The sequence below is a fragment of the Theropithecus gelada genome, chromosome 3 (assembly GCF_003255815.1).
Source record: "Theropithecus gelada isolate Dixy chromosome 3, Tgel_1.0, whole genome shotgun sequence".
Taxonomy (NCBI): Eukaryota; Metazoa; Chordata; class Mammalia; order Primates; family Cercopithecidae; genus Theropithecus; species Theropithecus gelada.
Window position 1 is genome coordinate 94798018 of NC_037670.1, and position 23480 is coordinate 94821497.

General features: G+C 39.3%; 1 protein-coding gene and 1 pseudogene across 8 annotated transcripts in view; one reads left to right on the forward strand and one right to left on the reverse strand.

The window, feature by feature from the left end:
- Positions 1-546: 546 nt before the first annotated feature.
- On the reverse strand, positions 547-22307 carry LOC112621644 (annotated as a pseudogene).
- The window catches only part of SNX13 (sorting nexin 13), a 164156-nt gene continuing 162808 nt past the window's right edge, over positions 22133-23480 (forward strand). For 4 of the 8 annotated variants that reach the window (XR_003118624.1, XR_003118625.1, XM_025379999.1 and 1 more), the window contains exon 1: positions 22133-22361. Coding sequence is in view for 2 of the 8 variants with exons in the window: in XM_025379999.1 (XP_025235784.1) it covers positions 22350-22361 (12 nt within the window). In the remaining 6 variants the exon portion in view is untranslated. The remainder of the gene's footprint in view (positions 22362-23480) is intronic. The other 4 variants (XM_025380001.1, XM_025380000.1, XM_025380002.1 and 1 more) reach the window with 1 other exon arrangement.

A 23480-nucleotide genomic window follows, 5' to 3' on the forward strand; every position in this document is an offset into this window, starting at 1 on the left:
CACAGATAGAACTTTTCAATGTAATCTGCTGGTTCTACACTTTATAGTTTATTTTATTTACCACTGACCAATGATCACATGTGAGTGACTTTGCCATGACCTATAACCAGTGCTTGATGATTGTAAAACACCCACCAGCTGGTGGAGCAAATTCCTCCCTGCCCAAGATGATGCTTTCAGGAGCTTTCTGGGCACAAAATGCTTCTCAGTGGACAATTTTTAAAACACACATATAGAGCCATGTGGATCCCCTATTTGCATTGTCACTAAGGGAAAAAAAATAAGATATAACCTCAAAATCAGTGAAGAGATGGGGGTTCTCAGGAAGGATTTTGACCTGTTATTTCTGAGGAATAGCAGAAATTTATGAAAATTCTGATTTTTCCTACAACCATATGATGGTATCATGCCTACCTCTTGCTTCCGGAACATGGAGGCCACAGTCACCAACTGAGAAGCCACAGTTTCCGACTCTGTCAGCCTCTTAACGATGTGCTGGGATAGGGGGAGCTGGAGATGTCCTCAGCAGAACTTCTGTGTCCCCTCTCAGTGGTAACTCCTGTCCCTGCTCAAGTGTTCCGCCCTCACCCACAGTTGTCTTTTCCCTTCAAAAAGCGGGATGCGTGCAGCCATGGCTGAGTTGAGGCTGTCCACACCAGGTGCAACAGGGATCAGCAGCCTGTTGCCCCCAGGGCTCTCGGCCAACTACAGAGAATCCAGGTTCATGCCGTAGGTCTCGCTGCTAACCACTGCAGCTGCTGGTGCCTCTGTCCAGTCGAAGCCATAACTCTGAACCTCAGTAACAGGTAGCAAACATTTACTGGCTCCAGTTTCTAGACCTTCCTTTTCTTCGTACTTGTGAAACTTCAGGAATCGCCAATCACACACCCAGCCATAGTCACTGTCTTTATTAGACATCTGAGCCTCAGCATAAAGGCTTCGGTTGTCAGCCAAACAGACCTGGGTGTCAGGGGGCAGGTAATTTGCCACTGTTTTTGTTTTCAGACTACTGATAATGGGCACCTGGAAAAGTACACCCATAACCACCCGTAGCACTTTGGGCTCCTAGGCATCCACACATTTCAAAATGACTAACACTTTGCTGCAGCCTGCCCCAGCTGGAGATCTCAGAATTGTCCCCAGATTCCCAGGGTCACAGAGATTGTCACAAATCAATAACAAAGGCAGTGAGTGCTAAAGCTGAGTCTTTGGATATGTCATGTTAACATGGTCAGGTGTGGCAAAAATCCCCATTATTCTTGTGGCATTACTAGGTTGGACCAATCCCTCATGTCCTCCAATTTCATCTTAATGAGGCTGACACCCTTCGGCTTATCGATGAGCAGCTTCTTTATGTATTATAGATGGCTAGAGAAGAAAACTTTTGGCACAGCTCCAGCCTTGAGAGCGTCTGTAAGGAGCCTGCGACCTTTCAGCAGTATCTTCCCTTGCTTTTCCCAAAATGGCCTGGACTTAACTGTTGTCATTACACTGCAGGTTCCGCGGCATGAGGAATTTGCAGAAGGCTGCAAGGCTGCCTGTAATGGGTATGATACCTTGTTTCTTAAAATCTTCTTTAGGCTCTGAATACATCTATGAATATAAGCTGTTAATTTACATGATCAGGGTGAGAGAGACCACCCAGGGAAGTATGTGGCCTTCTATCTTGTAGCTTATCCGCATCAGGTTTCTCCATCCACAGAGTGGGTATGATGACAATGTATCTTCCTCACTGAGTTTTGAGCAACTTTTCGTTGAGATCACCTATATACAGTGTCTGATATGGGATCATGTACGTAGCAGCACTGACATTCATGTCTTAAATGAACTCATTCATGTTCTCTTCTAGTAATTATATGATTTAATATTTTACATTTGGATACCTGATGTGTTTGGAGAATTCTCTTTTGAATAGATGAAGTATGGACCTAATTTTGTCTTTTTCCAAAATTCTTTTTCTTTTTTTTTGGTCTGAGACAGAGTGTTGCTCTGATGCCCAGGTTAGATAGAGTACAGGGGCATGATCACCATTCACTATAGTCTCAACTTCCAAAGGCCCAAGTAATCCTCTCATTTCAGCCTCCCCAGTAGCTGGGACCACAGGCACATGCCACCAGGTCCAGCTACTTTTTTAAATGTTTTGTATAGATGAGGCCTCACTATTTTGCCCAGGCTGGTCTTGAACTCATGGCCTCAAGTGATCCTCCTGTCTCAGCCTCCCAAAGTCCTGGGGCATGAGCCACTGCATCTGGCTCCAAAATTCTAATATGTGAATACGATTTTTGTTAAAGACTATCATTTCCCCTCCGTGATACAAACTTCCACATCTATCATTTACTAACTTTCTTATGTGCTTGGATCTATTTCTGGACCTGGTATTCTTTTTTATTGGTCTCTCTATTCCGGCATCCACACTCTACTTTTTTTTTTTTTTTTTTTTTTTTTTGAGACGGAGTCTCGCTCTGTCGCCCAGGCTGGAGTGCAGTGGCGCGATCTCGGCTCACTGCAAGCTCCGCCTCCCGGGTTCACGCCATTCTCCTGCCTCAGCCTCCTGAGTAGCTGGGACTACAGGCGCCCGCCACCGCGCCCGGCTAATTTTTTGTATTTTTAGTAGAGATGGGGTTTCACCGTGGTCTCGATCTCCTGACCTTGTGATCCGCCCGCCTCGGCCTCCCAAAGTGCTGGGATTACAGGCGTGAGCCACCGCGCCCGGCACACACTCTACTTTTTTAATTATAGAGGTTTTAAGTATGTTTTATGTCATGTAAGTCTACTTTTCACTCATTAGTTTTTTTTTTTTTTTTTTTTTTTTTTTTTTTTTTTGAGACTGAGTCTTGCTCTGTCACCCAGGCTGGAGTGCAATGACACGATTTCAGCTCACTACAACCTCCACCTCCCAGGTTCAAGTGATTCTCCAGCCTCAGCCTACTGAGTAGCTCGGATTACAGGAGTGTGCCACCAAGCCCAGCTAATTTTTGTATTTTTTTAGTAGAGATGGGGTTTTGCCATGTCGGCTAGGCTGGTCTTGAACTCCCGACCTCAGGTGATCTGCCCACTTCAGTCTCCCAGAGTGTTAGGATTACAGGTGTGAGCCACTGTGCCCGGCCAGCTTTTATTTCTTCTTCTTCTTCTTTTTTTGGTGATGGAGTCTCATTCTGTCACTGAGGCTGGAGCGCAGTGGCATGATCTTGGCTCACTGCAACCTCTACCTCCTGGGTTCAAGCAATTCTCTTGCCTCAGCCTCCCAAGTATCTGGGACTACAGGCGCATGCCACCAGAGCAGGCTAATTTTTTGTGTTTTAGTAGAGATGGGGTTTCACCGTGTTGCCCAGGCTGGTCTCAAACTCCTGAGCTCAGGCAATCTGCCCACCTTGGCCTCCCAAAGTGCTAGGATTATAGTCGTGAGCCACTGCACCTGGCCTGGCCTAGCTTTTCTTTATTTGGAGTTTCCCTATGTATTCGTGCATGTTTACTTTTCCACATGAATCTTAGCATTAATCTATCTTCATCAAATAACAACAACAACTTCAGAGTATCTTTATTGGGATCACATTTAATTTATATATTAAATTAAAGGGAATTTATATCTTTATAATATCGAGTTTTCTTTCCCAAAGAGAAAGGATGTATTTCCATTACTTCAGGCCTACTTTCTGAATTTGAGTATTTTAAGGTTTTTCTTACATAGGTTTTGCACAGTTTTTGTTGATTTATTTCTAAATATTTCTTTCTGCCCTTATTTTAAACATTTGCTTCTTTAATTATATATTTTTAATATCTGCTACCTTATTAAATGTTTTTTCTTACTTGTGTTAGTCTTAGCATTTATTATCTTCTGTGTTTTCGGTATACCAGTGTATCATATGTCATTACATACAGTTTTACTCTGTTTTCTAATTTTTTTATTTTTAGTTTTAGTTTTTAAGAAATAGGATCTTCCTGTGTTTTTCAGCCTGGCCTCAAACTCCTGGGCTCAAGCCCTCCTCCCACCTCAGCCTCCCAAGTAGCTAGGACTTCAGTTGCCAGGTATGCACTACTGCACTGGGTTCTTTCTTTTCAAATTCTTACAATGCTGCTTTTTTTCCCTTGTATGATTTCACCAGCTAATAGCTTTGGTCTAAGTTTAGTAGTAGTGGAGCTGATAGGTATCCTTACCTTGTTCCTGACTTTGGCGGGCATGTTTCCATCATGTCTCTATATATCCATCATGTCATAGCATGTATATCAATTTGTACAGCTTTTAAAACATATCTAGCCCTATGTGCAGAGTGGGGCCCGAGAATTTGTTTTCTAAAAAGCTTCAGAACTGATTCTAATGTAAACTCTCAAGAATGTATTCTATAACAATATAAGGTATAAATAAGTAAAATAATCAACTGTGCAAACATTTATTTAGTTACATTTTGTATAGGATCTGGAGATACAAAGATAGGCTCTTTACTTTGAGAAGCTCGATGTAGTAAAGACATACAAAATAATGATTGCATACAATATAATTATTACAGAATAGAAAGTGTTTCATCACTAGCATATTTGCCAAAACTTATTCTTTAGAGAGTTCACAAAAAAATTTACTTTTAAGTTTTATAAAACTGTGTCCTATAAAACTATTTATTAGTCTCTGGTTTTTAAAATAATTCAAAATTGGCATTCATCAACAGTTACTGCCTAAAAATTATGATTCTAAATTTTCTGCTGTGTCCTCTCTTTGAGACATGTGTTACTTTCAAACTGTAACTGCATCAATTACGGCAAGCAGTCACATTCATTTTGGGGTTTTCATAATTATTTTATAATAAAAGTTCAATCAGTTGTCTATTAAACAAAGTTATGCAAATAAAAATTCTGAAAGTAAAAGAATTATCTTACTTTTGTTAAAGGACTTATACTAATACTTTAAATGTTTTGTACCTACCACAAACCTACTCTGAGACCCATCTTTTTCCTCAGTGCCTATTGACTTCTGTTCTTTTTAATTTCTCAGCAGGTTTCACATTTGGAAGAGGGTAGAAAAAGTGGTCCTCATGTTTGGGATGGGGGTAGACATTTTGAAAAAAGAGGTGATAGGATTTTTAACATAAAATGGGCTATAGAATTTTAAAAATCAAACATAGTAGGGTAAACTTTTGGCCTCCTTTGTACTTCAGCTTACACTGGTGCAGCATTTGGGTCTCATTCTCTTGCCTTGCAGGCTCTTTTTCTGCCTGTTGGGTCTGATGTACCTTTAGTTTAGGAGTTACCTGTGAATCAGAAAAGGTAGAGGTGTCATTATAAGGTATGAGGAGAGAAAGCACAAAAATGGATGCTTAGGATTAATTTTAGATGCTGTATTTCCGGAGAGACTAGTAGAGAAGATTTCAGTTTTTTTTTTTTTTTTTTTTGGTCATGTGCTGACCCTGATTTATTAAAATAGAATAGAAGAAGGGACACAGGGCAGATGCTCTTTTCAGAAACAACGGTTATTTATTTGGCTAGGTTAGTATTTTGCAGGAACATAAGCTTGTAATTGAGAAATAGGTAGAAGTAACTCGGTAGAGGACAATCTATCAAGCCTCTGGCAGAAATCCTGTCAGCTATGAAAGATGTCACATTATTGTCCATGTTCTTGAAGTGGCAATATTAGTGGCCAGGTTTATTGGTGTTTTACATTTACTTTCAGTTTTTTATATGTGAGGGGAAAGCTTGTGCAGATATCTAAGTAGCATGTATGAAGTAGAAAATGGTTTTCGGTCATTACTTTTCTAAAATATAACATTAACTTCCTAAGCATTTGGAATGCTGTTCATAATTTCTTTTTTTGGCAGTTTTTCTACACTTCATGGAGTAAGTGTATTAAGCATATCAATGAACTGTGTATATCATCTGTTTGCAATTTCCTTTCTGGCAGTATAAGGGTGAAAACCTTCTAACTCGGTATTAGTATTATCCATGGGTGAGAGTGTGGTGTTTTATATACTCCTTAGTATCTATAAAGTCTTTGGTGTGAGGAATGAGGAATTGCCACATGGGTCTGTTGGTTATTTATTTTGTGTTTTAAAACTCTATCTGCATGTCACATAAAATAACAACTTAAATAGTGCCAAACTGTGTCACAGCATGGTTTAGTTCGGGACCAGTTACTACTTTTGACATCAGGGTAAGGTATCATATGGAGGTAATAAAGAATTTCAGTAAGTAGATAATAAAGAATAATAAGTCACATATTTCATGTCTCAAACCAGATTTCTTTGCATCTAACTTTTTCTTCTCGGAGCTGAACACAACACCTAAAACCATGTTAATTTGCAGTTCTATTGTAATGAATTCTCATGAAAATCTGAGTTCTGTCATCAGGAACATCCAGGGGTCAATTCATTAATCTTGTACCCAAACCTTTCTTTTAGACACACCCACACACATACACACACTCATGTAAAGGATGGTAAAATATTGTTTCAGTTCAGTGAACAAGGACTTAATAGCTTTCTGTGTCAAGCTTATATATCAACCTATCTGTGCATATGTTTGAATTAATATTATTGCCAATAGCATAAGAGGTATTAATGAAGATGTAGATTCCAAGAATATGAGCTAGCCTTAAAGGTCAGACTAGCCCAACTACCCATTAAATAGGTATAAACTACTGCAGACTTAGAACTAAGGATAGAATTTATTTCTGTGTATTAATCATTCTCAATTAACAACTTAATGGTTTGTATGATTTAGAGAAGCAACACTAAATTTCAACTAAGTGCACAAATTTAAATGTAGTAAAATTCTTCTTAAAATGGTCCAGTTGGCCAGGCGTGGTGGCTTACGCCTGTAATCCCAGCACTTTGAGAGGCTGAGGTGGGTGGATCACCTGAGGTAGGGAGTTCGAGACCAGCCTGAACAACATGGTGAAACCCTGTCTCTACTAAAAATACAAAATTAGCTGGGCATTGTAGTGTATGCCTGTGGTCCCAGCTACTCGGAAGGCTGAGGCAGGAGAATCGCTTGAATCCAGCAGGTGGAGGCTGTGGTGAGCCGAGATCATGCCATTGTGCTCCAGCCTGGGCAACAAGAGTGAAACTCCGTCTAAAAAAAAAAAAAAAAAAAAAAAAAAAAAAAGGCCAGCTAATTTCATAGCTTTAGCTCTTAAATTCTCATTACTAGACTTATCCATTAATCTGATATTTTAGTCTGTTTGTATTCTTCTGTAAGCCTTAAACATTGTGTATTTACTTCAACTTTGACAGGATATTTATAATGTTGTCTATTGGCTCCGGTGAGAAAGTGTTTTTATTTTTTATAAAGTTAAATATACTGCATTTTAATTTTCTTTTTTTTTTTTTTTTTTGAGACGGAGTCTCGCTCTGTAGCCCAGGCTAGAGTGCAGTGGCCGGATCTCAGCTCACTGCAAGCTCCGCCTCCTGGGTTCACGCCATTCTCCGGCCTCAGCCTCCCGAGTAGCTGGGACTACAGGCGCCTGCCACCTCGCCCGGCTAGTTTTTTGTATTTCTTAGTAGAGACGGGGTTTCACCGTGTTAGCCAGGATGGTCTCGATCTCCTGACCTCGTGATCCACCCGTCTCGGCCTCCCAAAGTGCTGGGATTACAGGCTTGAGCCACCGCGCCCGGCCTAATTTTCAATTAGGATTTATTTTCAAAGAACTCACTATATTACTTTATTGTGTGCATTACATTTTAAAGAAGATTTAAATAATTTCTTTTTAGTGCCATAGATAAAATCAATCAAAACTCTCACAGAGGCTGACAAAATATTGCTTCAGTTAGGCGAGCAGAACCTGCACAGCCTTCCGTGTCATGCTTATTCAAGCAATAAATTACTTTCTTAGACAAAAATCATCCTCTGAAATTGCTTTAGCTGTTTCTGAAGTAAAGGTATTGAATGCATAGTATTGGGAACACTTTATTTTGCTTTTACCAAATGCAATTATTTTCCACTTGATAGCTAATATCACAAGAGAAAAAGATAGGTTTCTTATATTTTACTGTTTTCTCATTCACAATAAGTCTAGTTTTAATTTGCCCCCAACAAAGGTTCTTCCCACCCTATAACTTAATTTCATTGTCCTCTTAACCCAGAAGTCTTTGTAAAAGTAATCTTAAAACATCTGAGAAATAGTTACCAAATTTGAGTTTAATGCCTGATGTCATTTCCTTGAAAGTTATTTCTAAAGATAGATAAAAGTCATTTTTTGAAGTTTTGATAAAATACAGATACTGACTCCATATTCACTGTTCATCCTTCTTGAAATTTCATAAATCAAGTGAATAACAAGTGCCTTCCATTTTAGTCTCTCCTGAGAAATATGCTAACAATATCACACATATACAAATAGGTTACTATGTGAAGAAAGTAACAAGGAAGAAATCAAATGAAAATTAAGTGCCTTTGGGACTTAAAACTCCTAGGAAGCTTTGAAATCTAGGTCAAAAACATCAAAGAAAGACTCAAATTCATGCTCAGGTGAATGTAACCACCACTTGATTTGTGTAATACTGAACAAATTCTGACATACAAAGCTATGTATTTAGCTTATTTTGACTCACGTTAACTTTAGTCAGCTTTTGTGGGCATATATTCTGTTTTCAAATCTGAGGAAAGCCAGGAACCCTATTCCCAGAGGGTAAAAATGCACCTAAACAGAAACACACAAATCTTGCATAGAATTTCAGGACGTTTGCAAACGCAATGAAGCCTGCCCACTAAATACACAGGGATTTTTATGAGTCAGGACACTATTGTTGCAAATAAGAGAAAGTCAACTCAAATTATCTTAAGGCAAATATCAATATATTGCCCATATAGCTGGGAAAATAGTAGAATAACTCAATGGCTGCAAGAAGTAATGCCCACAAGAACTGGGTCTGGAGAGTCAGCATTACCAGGATGTACTCTATCTGCTGTTCACTACTGTGGGAATTACCTCTCTTGGCACAGTAATCTCATTTTCTCCTGCTGCAGAGATACCTTCTTCACGTGGTGGAGAACTTAATCTGCCAGAAGATGCAGCTTAACTACCCTAGGAAGAAGTTCCCCTGAGAATCTATGTATCAAACCCAGAGACAAATTCTCTGTTTGATTAGGACACTTGATAATCCACTAATCACTGTTGCTCAAATTAATCAAGTCTGAGTTCCATAGTCTCTTCTGTGGCAGAAAGGCAAGAGAGGCGAAGTTTGTAACTAGAAGAAAGAGAATGGAATACCTTAAATACTATAACCAATATCCACAGCTTCCCGTATCAAGTATCTAAGACAACAGAGATAATGGTGAGAAATTACCTTTCTCAACTTTTTTCTGACAACTATTTCAAGTTTCAGCCAAACAAATGTGAGAATGTCAAAGAAGGAAATGAGCTGGCAATTAATGGATAAACTAAGGCAGTGTGAAAGGGATAAAAGAGTGTCAGTGTTGTGCTGATAAATTTGCTCTCTAGGAAAGAAAATACACACACGTATATATTTTTGAAATATACCTTACTAACATGAAGAATAAATGGCACACAATTATTAAAAATGATATAATATTCATGTTATGATTTTCATATAGCCAATTAAACCTCTTCTAATGCTTTTTCTGACTTTTGCTGAATTATCCTCCCTAAATTATGGTTGCAATTAATAAAAAGTGTTCCATAAACATGAGTGTTGGCTGATATTTTCTTTTTTGTTAGCACGTAAATGTCAGAACTTCATTCATTTGTCAATGAGCAACTTCATGTGAGCAAATTCTTCGCTAAATTGGATAATTAAGTTTTTGAATACAGGTATACCTTGGAGATATTGTGGGTTCAGTTCCAGACCACAGCAATAGAGCAAGTATCTCAATAAAGCAAGTCACAAAAATTTTTTGGCTTTCTAGTGCATATAGAAGTTATGTTTATATAAAACTGTAATCTATTAAGTATGCAATAGCATTATATGTAAAAAATACACATAATTTAATTTAAAAGTATTTTGCTGCTAAAAATTGCTAACAATCATCTGAGCCTTCAGCCAGTGGTAATCTTTTTGCTGGTGGAGGGTCTTGCCTCAAGGTTGATGGCTGCTGACTGATCAGGCTAGCAGTTGCTGAAGGTTGGGGTAGCTGTAGCAATTTCTGAAAATAAGATAACAATGAAGTTTGCTGCACTGATTGACTCTTCTTTTCATGAAAGATTTCTGTGCAGCATGCAACGTTATTTGATACTATTTGGCCCACAATAGAACATCTTTCAAAATTGGAATCCTCTCCAACTCGGCTGCTGCTTTATCAACTAATAATATATTATTATATTAATAATAATATTATGTAATATTCTAAATCCTTTGTTGTGATTTCAACAATGTTCACAGCATCTTCACTAGGAGTACATTCCATCTCAAGAAGGCATTTCTTTGGTCATCCATAAGAAGCCATTCCTCATCCACTCAAGTTTGATGATGAGATTGCAGCAATTCAGTCACATCTCCAGACTATATTTCTAATTCTAGTTCTCTTGCTATGTCTTCCACATTTAAAATAACTTCTTCCGCTGGAGTCTTGAACCTCTGTAAGTCATTTATGAGTGTTGGAATCCAGTTCTTCCAAACTCCTACATAAATATTGATAGTTTGGCCTCCTCCCATGAATCACAAATATTTTTAATGACACCTAGCAGGGTGAAACCTTTCCAAAAATTTTCAATTTACTTTGCTCAGATCCATGAGAGAAATCACTAATCTATGGCAGCTACAGCCTTATGAAATGCATTTCTTAAACACTAAGACTTGAAAGTTGAAACAACTCCTTGATTCATGGGCTGCAGAACAGATGTTGGGTTAGCAGGCATGAAAACAACATTTCTCTCCCATACATCTCCATCAGAGCTCTTGGGTGATCAGGTCCATTGTTAATAAGCAGTAATATTTTCAAAGGAATCCCTCTTTCTGAGCAGTAGGTCTCCACTGTGGGCTTAAAATATTCAGTAAACTATGTTGTAAACAGATGTGCTGTTACCCAGGATTTGTTGTTCCATTTCTAGAGCACAGGCAGAGTAGATTTAGTATAATTCTTAAGGGCCTTGGGATTTTCAGAATGACAAATGAGCATGGGTTTCAACTTAAACTCACCAGTTGCATTAGCCTCTAATGAGAGAGTCAGCCTGTCCTTCGAAGCTCTGAAGCCAGGCATTGTCTTCTCTTCTCTAGCTGTAAATATCCTGGATGACATCTTCTGCCAATAGAAAGCTGTTTCATCTACATTGCAAATATATTGTTTAAGATAGCCACTTTCATCAATGATCTTGGCTAGATCTTCTGGATAACTTCCTGCAGCTTCTACATCAGCCCTTGTTGCTTCACCTTGTACTTTCATGTTATAGAGATAGCTTCTTTCTTTAAACCTCCTGAACCAACCTCTGCTAGCTTCAAGCCTTTCTTCTGCAGTTTCTTTACTTCTCTCAACCTTGACAGAATTGAAGAGAGTTAGGGCCTTACTATGCATTAGGCTTTGGCTTAAGAGAATGTTGTAGCTGGGTTGATCTATCCAGACCACTCAAACTTTCTCCATATTAGTAATATGGCAGTTCCACTTTCATATCCTTTATGTGTTCAGTGCAGTAGCACTTTCAATTTCCTTCAAGACCTTTTCTTTGTATCCACAACTGGGCTAACTGTTGGTGCTAGAGGCCTAGCTTTCAGCCTATCTTGGCTTTTGACATGCATTCCTCACTAAGCTTAATCATTTCTAGCTTTTGATTGAAAGAGACATCTGACTCTTCATTTCACTTGAATATTTAGAGGCCATTATAGTGTTATTAGTTGGTCTAATTTCAATATTCTTGTGTCTCAGGGGATAAAGTGGTCTGAAGAAAGGAAGAGGCAGTGAGAAAGACCAGTCAGTGGAACAGTCAGAACACAACATTATTGATTAAATTTGCAGTCTTATATGGATATGGTACATATTGCCCCTCCAAAATTACAATATTGACATCAAAAATCACTGATCACAGACCATCATAACAGATATAATAATAATGAAAAAGTTTGAAATGTGAGAATTACCAAAATGTGAAAATGAAACATGAAGTGAGCACATGTTGGAAAAATGGTGCTGACAAACTTGCTTGATGCAGGGTTGCCACAAACATTCAATTTGTAAAAACCACAATATCTGCAAATTGCAATAAAACAAACTACATATACACAAAAAGGCTGTGCCTATACTTGAAAGATAGTTCTTTGTTTGTGCTATACATCATGTACAGCTAGTCATGACACCTTTATGTGTGTGTTTTCTTTTTTTGAGACAGAGTTTCACTTTGTAGCCCAGGCTGGGGTGCAGTGGCATGATCATGGCTCACTGCAACCTTGAACTCCTGGACTCAGGTGATCCGCCTGCCTCAGCCTCCCAAGTAGGTGCCACCTCCACACATGTGTCACCATGCCTGCCTATTTTCTATTTTATTTTTGTAGAAACAGGATCTCACTATGTTGCCCAGGCTGGTCTCAAACTCCTGGCCTCAAGCAATCCTCCTGCCTTAGCCTCCCAAAGTGCTGTGATTACAGGCGTGAGCCACCACGTCTGGCCTACTATTCATTATTAACATTTTCTCTTGGTCTTAACTCTAAAAAACCAGCAAAGCAATAATTCAAGCCTTAATTTGTCATTTGGCTATTTCTGTTGTGTACATTCTCCCACTATAGCTGGTTTTAAGCTACCGACAGGACATTACTGAACACAAAGATGTGCACTAGTAGCAATTTCTGAAAATAAGATAACAATGAAGTTTGCTGCACTGATTGACTCTTCTTTTCATGAAAGATTTCTGTGCAGCATGCAATGTTGTTTGATACTATTTGGCCCACAATAGAACATCTTTCAAAATCGGAATCCTCTCCAACTACTCTCTTAGTTTCCAGTTTTACCACATCCTTGGATTATATTAGCTATTGGAACTCTCTGGAGAGTTTCTCAGGATGTTCCCTGTTTCTGGTCCGTAACTCTCTTATTCATCCTTATTGCTATTCATCTCTTCCTTGGTTTTCTTTTCTGTGTAACCTGGTTGGAGTAGGGTATTTTTTTTTTTCTTTTTTAGACGGAGTTTTGCTCTCGTTGTCCAGGCTGGAATGCAATGGCGTGACCTCGGCTCACTGTAACCTCCGCCTCTCGGATTCAAGCAATTCTCCTGCCTCAGCCTCACAAGTAGCTGGGATTACAAGTGTGTGCCACCACGCCCAGCTAATTTCGTATTTTTTTTAGTAGAGACAGGGTTTCACCATGTTGGTCAGGCTGGTCTTGAACTCCTGACCTGAAGTGATCTACCCACCTCGGCCTCCCAAAGTGCTGGGATTACAGGTGTGAGCCACCACGCCCAGCCAGAGCAGGGTTTTGAGGTCACCCTTTTGACCCAGAAATCTTAATCTCTGTGTGTGTGTGTATGTATGTGTGTGTAGTCTAATCTATAACACCTATGACATGATTTATTAAGGCCATAGTCCTTAGAGGATTGTATATCAATTGGAGATCTACTTAATATCGCTTAATTAAAACAGTCCCCTGATCCTGAGGGGTGGGGGGAAAAAGAGGGCAAACATTCCTTAGGTTAGAAACTTTCTATTCTCAGAAAGTAGAGTTAGAGGGTATTTTATTCAGGGCATATATTGCCAGCTGCTGTAACCACCACCCATAATAATAAAAGAATTTGTCACTCATGCAAAGTCCAAAGGTATTTTTTTCCTGATCTAGTAGATGGGTTCTCCTGTGTAGTTCCTTCCAATTTGAGTTTCTTTTATCTCAATCTGTAGCATCCAAGGTCACCTTGGAAGATGGATAGAGGGGAGGATTGCTACACTCCTTTGATTTAAGCTAGTTAGACCACCCTAACCAGATAGGTAGAGCATGTAATCTCTTTCAATATCAATGAGGAAAATGAAATGATGAGGTGAACACATAGCATCGTCATGCTACAGATAGATTTAGAGAGCTATTATGAAATATTGCCTCCTCCCCATAAACCAATGACTCACAGATTAACAACTTTACCCTAAAGACAAACATGAAATTTAGAAACTCAATTATATTTTCACAGTGTAGAGTTTCAGCATTACCACATTTTTTGGCATAACCATAAAGTTCAATGAATTACTCAGAACAGACATGACTGTAAACAAGGTAAAAGCTCTTGTTTATGAAATCAACAATCTTTTATATAGTACTACAACACAATTAAAATCATAATAATATAGAACTTAATTTTAGGGCAATAAATTACATTAAAAAGTAATTCTGTAATTCCTATGTAAGGTTGGGATAGCCAGAAGAACTACTGTTTTTCCATGCAGTTTTAAGCACAGTATATACCAAAGTAATATTTTGTAATATTTTGTCTGTGATATTTCTCCCATCAGTTTCCTGTGGTAAATAGAGCAAAGAGTAATATATAAAGATTAAGAAAAAAATGGCTTGTATTTTAATTATATGATCAAAAGATTTAAAGAAAAAGCCAGATCTCATCTATTTTTCTTCCCTTTTTTTTGAGGCTAAATTACATTAGGCAAAAATGTAAAGGGTTTAAATATCTTCTGTGCACCTTCTAACCACTAGATGTTGAGCGATAATTGATGTTCCTGATATGAATTCCATAACCTTATGATCTCTAAATTTGAATAGTTAGCCCATTTAAGATTTAATGAATAAAATAATATGTAAACAAATGAGCATATTCTATGATTCTATAGACGGATTATCTGGTAAATAGCCAATAGGGTACCTCTACCCAGAAGGCAGACATCTCACTTAAAGAAACACAGCTAAAAACATGGATTCCTTCATTCATCCTTCTGCCACTCCTACCAATAAAAACAAACACATCCCATTCAAAGCAGAACATTTAGCTCTCTGTTAGCAACAGCAAGAACACTTCCCCAGCAACAGGAAAACTCGAAAAGGACATCTATTTTTAAAAATAAAATGTGAAGCCCTCAGCATTTTGCTGATTTAGTGAACAAGACAGAATACAAATCTTACCCATCCAGATTAGGTGAACATTCCATAGATTTCAAGAATAAATAGCTGGATTTTATATGCCTTTTATTTGATAATTTGATTTGTTTTTATACACCAGAACTTTTCTTGACATTTTTGCTGATTTTTCTGTTCATTTGCACATATGGCCATTATAAGGTAGGAGGTGTCTCATTTTAAATAGAAAGGTGGTAATTCGAGGAGTTCATTACCATACGCAAAATAGTTCACAGCAGTCTGTGCCACTGCTTGGTAGCAAGGTTTTTGTAAAAAGGTGATGATGCATATATTTGTTGAAGGAAAGTGATAAGAAAATGAACTGCAACTTACTTTCACTAAGTATAACAGTTTTAACACAAAAAGAAACCTTACGAAGCATTTGATCTTGAGCCACAAGGCATTGTCCAATGATTACAATAACAACCCACCATATTAATGTAGACAGTATATTCGTGTTACTCTAATTATATGTTTCAATGTCATTACTTTACAGAAAAGGAAACTGAAGCTCAACAAATGGTGATCTTTCATTTCCAAGGTTTAATTTCATTTAATAGCAAAGGCAAGGCCACAGTGCAAATCTTTCCAGACTTTTATTCTTTTTATTCCACAGCCAATATTGTGGGGCATGTGTGTAACATCTCTTCCATCTAATTGTATGTACATTTATTATAAATAGTTTTCAATTTAAAATTTTCATTCAAAACAAAAAGATCACCATATATGCAAGGGTGAAGGCATGCCAAATTAACTGTGCAAATTAACATATTATCATTTAAAAACAACAGTAATTCTTAGAATAATTTTATTATTTTACCTTAGTTGTTAAAATAGTAAAACAGGAAGCAATATAATGAAAGCCTTTGATTTCACCCTTCTTCTGTAAAAATGAAACTAGCTGAGGTAAGCCTTAAATATAGGCATGTATTAAGCTTCATCTATGAGTACTGATTCCTTTTCTCATTTCCTCCTTTGGCTAAAGGCAAAAACAGGAGTTCAAGGACCCACCACAACATTTACGATTCACATAAAAAATGAAGGACAAAGATGGTTGAAAATTTTTAGTTCTTAAAGTTAGCTCAATTAATATACTTGATACAGTATACACACAATTTTGTATCACACAACTTCACATAACATATATATGTACATATAGATAAGCTTACACATATATACAGTTATGTATAAATGTATCATTTTTTCTTTAAATATTGGCTCTTCTACTAGCTGTATAAACTTCAGCAAAAAATTTTAACTCTCTGAGCCTCAGTTTACTCATTTGTAAAATGGAAATAATAACAGTTCCTATCTTATAGGATTGCTGTGAAGCACCTAGAACAGCTACTAGTATATGGTAAGACTTTAACAAGTATTAGGTAACTAGGTATTACAGAGAAATCGATTATATATTATTTATCTATATAAATATCTCTGATTCAAGTGAAGTTTATTCAATACAATGATCAGTTGTTTGGGTCTACAGATAAACATATAAAAGCAATTTCGTTATGTACTTCTCTTTTCCTTTATGTTTTAGGGCTATGAAACTATTCTGTATGATACTACAATGGTGGAGACATGACATAATGCATTTGTCAGAACTTGTAGAACTTTGCAGCACAAAGAGTGAAAATGTATGCAAATTAAAAATCAAATCATTTAGGAGGTAGGCAAATCTCAGGAAAGAATGCTGACTTTGACAAGAGAATTTAAATGTATCACAAACGTATGAAACAATCTCAATGAAAGGGTTGGGAGAAAAGGTGCTGAACTAAGTGACTTTAGGAATGATTGGTCTATAAGGAATTGGTCTATATTGAAGGAACTGCACATAGGCAATGTACTCTAGCTGATAAATTTGTTTCCCATGGGGGTATGGGTTAACAATTCTGAAATTGCTATATATGTATTTTGAAACTTAACAATTAAGTAAATGGATGGTAGATGTTAGGTGTCAGGTTTCTCACTGTCGAAGTAGAAATTACATACAGATAAGCAAGGGGAAGAGACTAGAATGATCCATCTGATAATGGATTAGAGTTGGATACCAGTATGAATTCATGTTTAGCTTAATATAAATACAAATGATTACATGCTGAAATATTTATACACAGGTATATATACAAGGGTTAGTATACAAGTAGTTAATTCCTTGCTCTGTCAGCTACCAGGTCTTAAAAGAAATGACACCCAAGCAGCAAATAGCACTTCTTGAGCCTAGATTTTGGTTTCTGACACCATTCTCCAACAAAAGACACCAAGATTTCTGAAACATATGGCTGATTCTAGACCTGGGGCATGATGACCCCAGGGCATCTTATAGTACTAGAAAGTAAGCATGTGCTTAAAAACAAAACTAACCAAACGAAAAACCATACCACATTGATGGGAGTATATTAAAAGGAAATACTAAATTACTAAACCTCTAGTGGCGTCTAAGGGTAGTAAGATCTACTGTAATGATCTTTTTCAAATGTTAAATATAATACATGCAAAATGTCTACCACCAGTGCCTGGCCCATAATAGATACTGAAAACCAGTATCCATAATTAAGAATTAAATGTTTGAAAAGGGCTCTAAATTTTTGTTTTCAAAATGATTGACTGAGGTGTCACTGATGTAGTAATACCTCTTAATTATTTCGTAGACTTTTACAAATTTATAATGCGGTTCTTTCTATTTAGATCTTTGCATTGCAGAGCTAATATTGAAGACATTTGTGTACATTATTATTTTGTTATGGCTGTATTTGTTAGTAAAGCCTCATATTATTTCTGCTTCTTTCTGTCTTGAGTTGGCTCAAAATTGCCTCAAAAAGTATCATGCAAGAAAAAAGCACATGCTGGGCTAGACTTCAGAGTACTCTTAAATGCTCTGAGATTTCTGCTTACTACTGCCCTATTAAAGCTGTAAAAAGAATGAGGATATCCAACTCTTACCTGTTCTTAGGATGTCTTCTCTGTTGTCAATGCATTATTTCAATACCAATTTGCAGGCTTTGACACCAGTCCTTGTTAATGAGTATATAGTATTTAATGTTCAGTAGAGATGGTAGATGACACTGATAATATTGCATTATGAAGAAACTGGAGTTAATAGAATGCTTTAAGGCATCAAAAGATTAAATGAGATAACTGCTTGCTAGATGCAATTTGCCTAGGAGGTCAAAGGCATACTTTTCCTGTTTCTCAAAAAGCAATTAGAGCCAATTGGTGACAACCTGAATATGTAGAAGAAATTGTTTTTGTTTCAAAATTAAAAAACAGGCAACTTGGATATTCCGAATCTTTGCTTGTAGGTTTAGAAATCACTGGCAGTGGCTTGTTTAAAAACATCTTACACTCGATTTTTGCCTCTTACCTCTTTTTGTCATGCTTTCCTGTGTTAATCAGACAGATTGGACACGGCTGTTGAGGAATCAAACCTTTTGCAGTAATAGTCACAGATGCATCCTCATCACGTGCTTCTTAAGATAGCTTGCTTTGTTTTAATTTCTGATAGCCAAAGAACCACGCATTTCAGATCACCCTGTCCCACGTTTCCTCTGTAACAACTGATAGGAATAGGATGGTTTTAAGACATTGAATCTGTATCAAATTAGGTGCTTTTTTTTTTTTTTTTTAAAGCCAGTTGTGTCTATAAGCATTCTCTTTTCCAACTATATAACTCCTTAATTTCCATAACTCTTATATAGTATACCTTAATCGCTTTGTTGCTTCCCTTACCAGCAAATTAACTTTGACTCATGCCCAAGATGTATTTAAGAAAGTGAAGGAGGTCAGGTGTGGTGGCTCATGCCTGCAATCCCAGCACTTTCAGAGGTCAAAGCCTTAGGATCCTTGAGGCCAGGAGTCCAGAGACTAGTCTGGCAACATAGACCACATCTCTACAAAAATTAAAAAAAATAGAAGAGAAAAAAGGTGAAGGAAAAGGCATAGCTCACAATTTTGTCATAAAGTTTTCTGTAGCATTCTAGTGGAAGTAACAATTGTCACACACTTTTTTGTTTTTGTTTTTTTTTGAGACGGAGTCTCGCTCTCGCCCAGGCTGGAGTGCAGTGGCGCGATCTCGGCTCACTGCAAGCTCCGCCTCCCGGGTTTATGCCATTCTCCTGCCTCAGCCTCCCGAGTAGCTGGGACTACAGGCGCCCGCCACCACGCCCGGCTAATTTTTTGTATTTGTAGTAGAGAGGGGGTTTCACCGTCTTAGCCAGGATGGTCTCGATCTCCTGACCTCGTGATCCGCCCGCCTCGGCCTCCCAAAGTGCTGGGATTACAGGCGTGAGCCACTGCGCCCAGCCTGTCACACACTTTTAACATTCTAGTGGCAGAAGTGATGTTCCTATTAATTGGAAGAGAACACACAATGGCCAATTTTTAAATAATTTAATCTTTCTTTCTTTTTTTTTTTTTTTTTTGAGACGGAGTCTGGCTCTGTGGCCCAGGCTGGAGTGCAGTGGCCGGATCTCAGCTCACTGCAAGCTCCGCCTCCCGGGTTCACGCCATTCTCCTGCCTCAGCCTCCCGAGTAGCTGGGACTACAGGCGCCGCCACCTCGCCCGGCTAGTTTTTTGCATTTTTTAGTAGAGACGGGGTTTCACCGTATTAGCCAGGATGGTCTCGATCTTCTGACCTCGTGATCCGCCTGTCTCGGCCTCCCAAAGTGCTGGGATTACAGGCTTGAGCCACCGCGCCCGGCAATAATTTAATCTTTCAACACCAAGGATTTTGTTTTTTAAACAGTTTTAATTAGGTCTTTTCCTTTTGGTGTCTTTTAGGCAATCATTCATCCATTCATTTATTCACTTAAGAAATATTTATTGAGCATCTACTCTGTGCCATCTACTATTCGAGTATTTTAGGTACTAAGGAAACATTCAACAAAATGAAAAAAAAAAATCCCCGATCTTGTGGAGCTAACTTTCTAGTGGAGGGAAGGCAATAGAAAATTAAAACAGAAAATGACGGTGTTAGAAGGTAAGCACTATGAAAAAAACAGAAGCAAGGAAGGGAGGATTCTGGGGAAGGGGCAATATTTTAAATGAGATGATTAGGGTAGGCTTCTTTGAAAAAAGATGACTTTTAAGCAAAGATTGGACAGAAGTGGAAGATCTAGCCATGCAGGTATTTGGTGGAAAGATCTTTCCAGATAGAAACTATACACAGTGCAAGGGCCTCAGGGCAAGGAGATGCTTTGGTGTTATAGAAGCAGGGAGCAGGTCTGTGTAGCTGGAACAAAGTGCATAGCAGAAATGAGGTCAGAGGGGTGGAGGTGAGGTAGGACTTGTGAGGCCAGCTAGCATTGAATTTTTAGGTTGCAGAAAAGACTCTGGCTGAGAAAATTAGGAAGCCATTGGAAGAGCTAATACTTTTGGTTTCCTCTTAAGTCTGTAGACAAACTTCTGAATCTTAAAGGCATCTTTATGTCACATCACAGATTGGTTCAAACCTCAAGTGTCAACGCTTAATTTACTACCTTTAAAATAAGTGAAATGACTTGCTTCTGGTAAAAAGATGTAGTGAATAAAACTGAACACTCAAGCCAGACAACTACATTGCAGTTTTAATTCACTAGCTGGTATCTTAAATATTCATGAGCCTCCTTCTCTGTTTTCTTATTTACAGGTTGGAACACTATCTTTTTCCAGGTTCCTTGTTGTCTCTAGTATCTCTTGGTTTCCTTTGATATCCCAGTCCAGGTAGGATTTCCACACTAATTTTCTATTCGTGGCATAATCTGTCAATATCAGTAACACATTTTATTGTATTGCAGAGGTCAGAATTTTGCTGGTTTAGCAATGTGGAAATGATGTACAAAATGCAGATTAAAACAAAAAGAAAAACTACTTTGCTTCAATTAGTTGAATTGAGCAAAATCAGTTTTTCTTGAATTTTTTGCATGACTGCTTAAACGAACTGTTTTGTTTCCTTGACACAATAGAGATAATACAAGGTTTGTAATGCCCTTATTGTTTTGAGAATATAAGAGTAATGTATTAAGTAAATTTCATTTAGCACAATAGTACTGTTAAATGGAGGGAAAAGATTCTGGTAAAAGGGAAGAAACTCCTGGCTTTAGTTTTCTAAAAAGCTTTTGTACCTCTTGTAAGAATGACATGGAGGTGTTTTTAATGTCAAATCTGAAAATGTACTTTTCAATTTATTTGGAAACTGGTTTCTAATATAAAACAGGGTAGCACACTTTCCCAGCATGTTCAGGTAAACTACTTTCATCACAATTCAGGTAGAAGTGACTGCCTTTAATTCCGTACATCGCAAACCATCTAGTGGTAGATCTAGAATGGCGTCAGTCTCAGGGACTTCTATGCACATTGACTTCTAGAGTTCAATTCCATTTAAGTTGGGACTATTTACAACGACATTTGCTGAAATTTGCTCACCTTGATATACAAGCATATTGTATTAAGAAACCAGTAAACCTGTGGAGATAGCAGGTAAAACGTAAAGCCTGTTTTACATTTTTTTAGAGGCGTCTTACTTGTAGCATAACTAAACCTTCATTGTTAGGCAGGTGCTGGCCAATCACATCAGCGACAGTCCTAACTCTGCTAGGATCGGGGTAAAGCCGGTAAGCCGTATCATATCTACAACCTGTCTCGGACCCCTGTAAAGAACTCACTGAGGATTGGTAGGGACAAAGGAAAGTTCCTGTCAAAGTTTAAGAGAAAAGGGTCGCGTAGGGAGCTGTTTCAAGAAACACGTAAATCCCAGAAGAAAGCCGAACCCCAACTCTTCGGTCGCCGCGGGGCCAGGGAGACGCGAGAGGGAAGTTTTTCTACAGGAAATCTGTCGCCTTGTCCCCGAGACTAGCAGCAGGGCCATCAGTCGGAAGTGTCGGCCTCTCGCATTCTCTCCCCTCCCCAGGGCCAGCCAACGCTAGTGGGCGGCGGAGGATGCGCCGCCCCAAGGGCGCGCACGTCTGCTCCCAGGAGGTTAGGGCGCTGGGGCCCCTCTGCACTCCCAGTGGTCCCAAGTTGGCCCAGGCACCCTGTCCCGGGCTCCTCCAAGCCACCGCCAAGCCGACTATCAACTCCAAGTCGACTGCCGAGCGCCCGCCTCCGCTTTTCCGCGCGCCAGCGCTATGGAGACGGTCACGAGACGCCGGCAGCCCCTGCGCCTGCCAATGGGAGCGCACGTTGCAGCGAGACGCGGACGTCGCTCTTCCAAGATGGCGGCGCGTCCGTCGCAAGCGACCGGGCCAGGGGGAAGCCAGCGAAGCCGAGTAAAGCCGCCGCCCGGGAGAGGACTGAAGGAGCAGTTGCCGCCGTTGGCAGCGGCCCGAGCAGTTTTCGCTGCTGCTACGGCTGTTGCCATGAGGCGAGGCTAGGGAGGACCTCACTTCCCCGGGGTGTAATAATGCTAACTGAGGTAAGCGGCGACGGTGGCCGGTGTTTACCTGTGAAATGGGGAAGGGGCCGGCGCCAGCCCGTCAGAGAACATCATCTCTCCGGAAGGTGGGCCTGACCCTTCGCCGCGGGCTCCAGGGCCCAGGAGCGGCGGGGATCCTACAAGTGCCCCCAGAGTAGGAGCTGTGCTGACTCAACAGAGTCCCACCACCTCCGGCTGCCCGTGCCTCGCCTTTCGCAGTTGCCACTTGCCACTCGCCCCGGCACTGGTCTCCCTCCTGCTGTCACTCCCTTCTAACTCATCGCTCCCTTTTTCTGTCCCCTTATACGCTACTCTGTGGGAGCGTTGGCCTTTCCACATTACTGCTGGTTCTTGTTATCCTGTGGTTTGCCCGAGGTCTCCTTTCTCCGGTGTCTGAGCTCCAGGGCCCTCCGCCTCCGAGCTCGGTCAGCAACCTGGGGTTGTTGCTCGGCCCGACCCGGTTTGTTTCCCACCGCCTACTTTGACTGCTTCATGAAGTGGACTTTTTATCTCAAGCTGCACTTGTATGGCTCAGTTGTGTCATCCCCTCCCCCACACCCATCACCTTTCGCTTAAATGGTGGTCATCACAAAATTCAGTTTAGCATCTGCTTCCTTGATTTGCGTGTGGCCCCCTTTTACTCTCTATGGAATAGTTTTTTTACTTGGACCTGAAATGGAAGTAGGGCAACTATGACGAACCAATCAATTTCCCTTTTCTGTGCCTAATGGGCATTGCAAAAAGCCGACTTTTTGAAGAAGTAGAGTTTGCCTTTACTACCAACATTTTAAGGGGAAGAAATAAATTGGTGCAACTAGGTACTTGATCCTGGTTAGCCCAGTTATGTGTTGTAGCATCTGCAGGTGTAGGTGTCACTGAACATAAAATACTGAACCTTGTGATTTGATGAAATACCTTTTTCGAAGCCGTTCACTTTAAGTACTGTGAGGATCCTGAGGTGAGGAACTGACTGGATTGGGCATTTTTATGGGCTGAACTGAGAATAGGAAACAATTTTAGTGGGCAGTGGGAAGTAGTCCTACATGGTCCAAAAAGGAAATACAAACATTTGTAGGTGAGTGGCTTTTATTTTGTGAAAAGTGATGATAAAGCACGTAC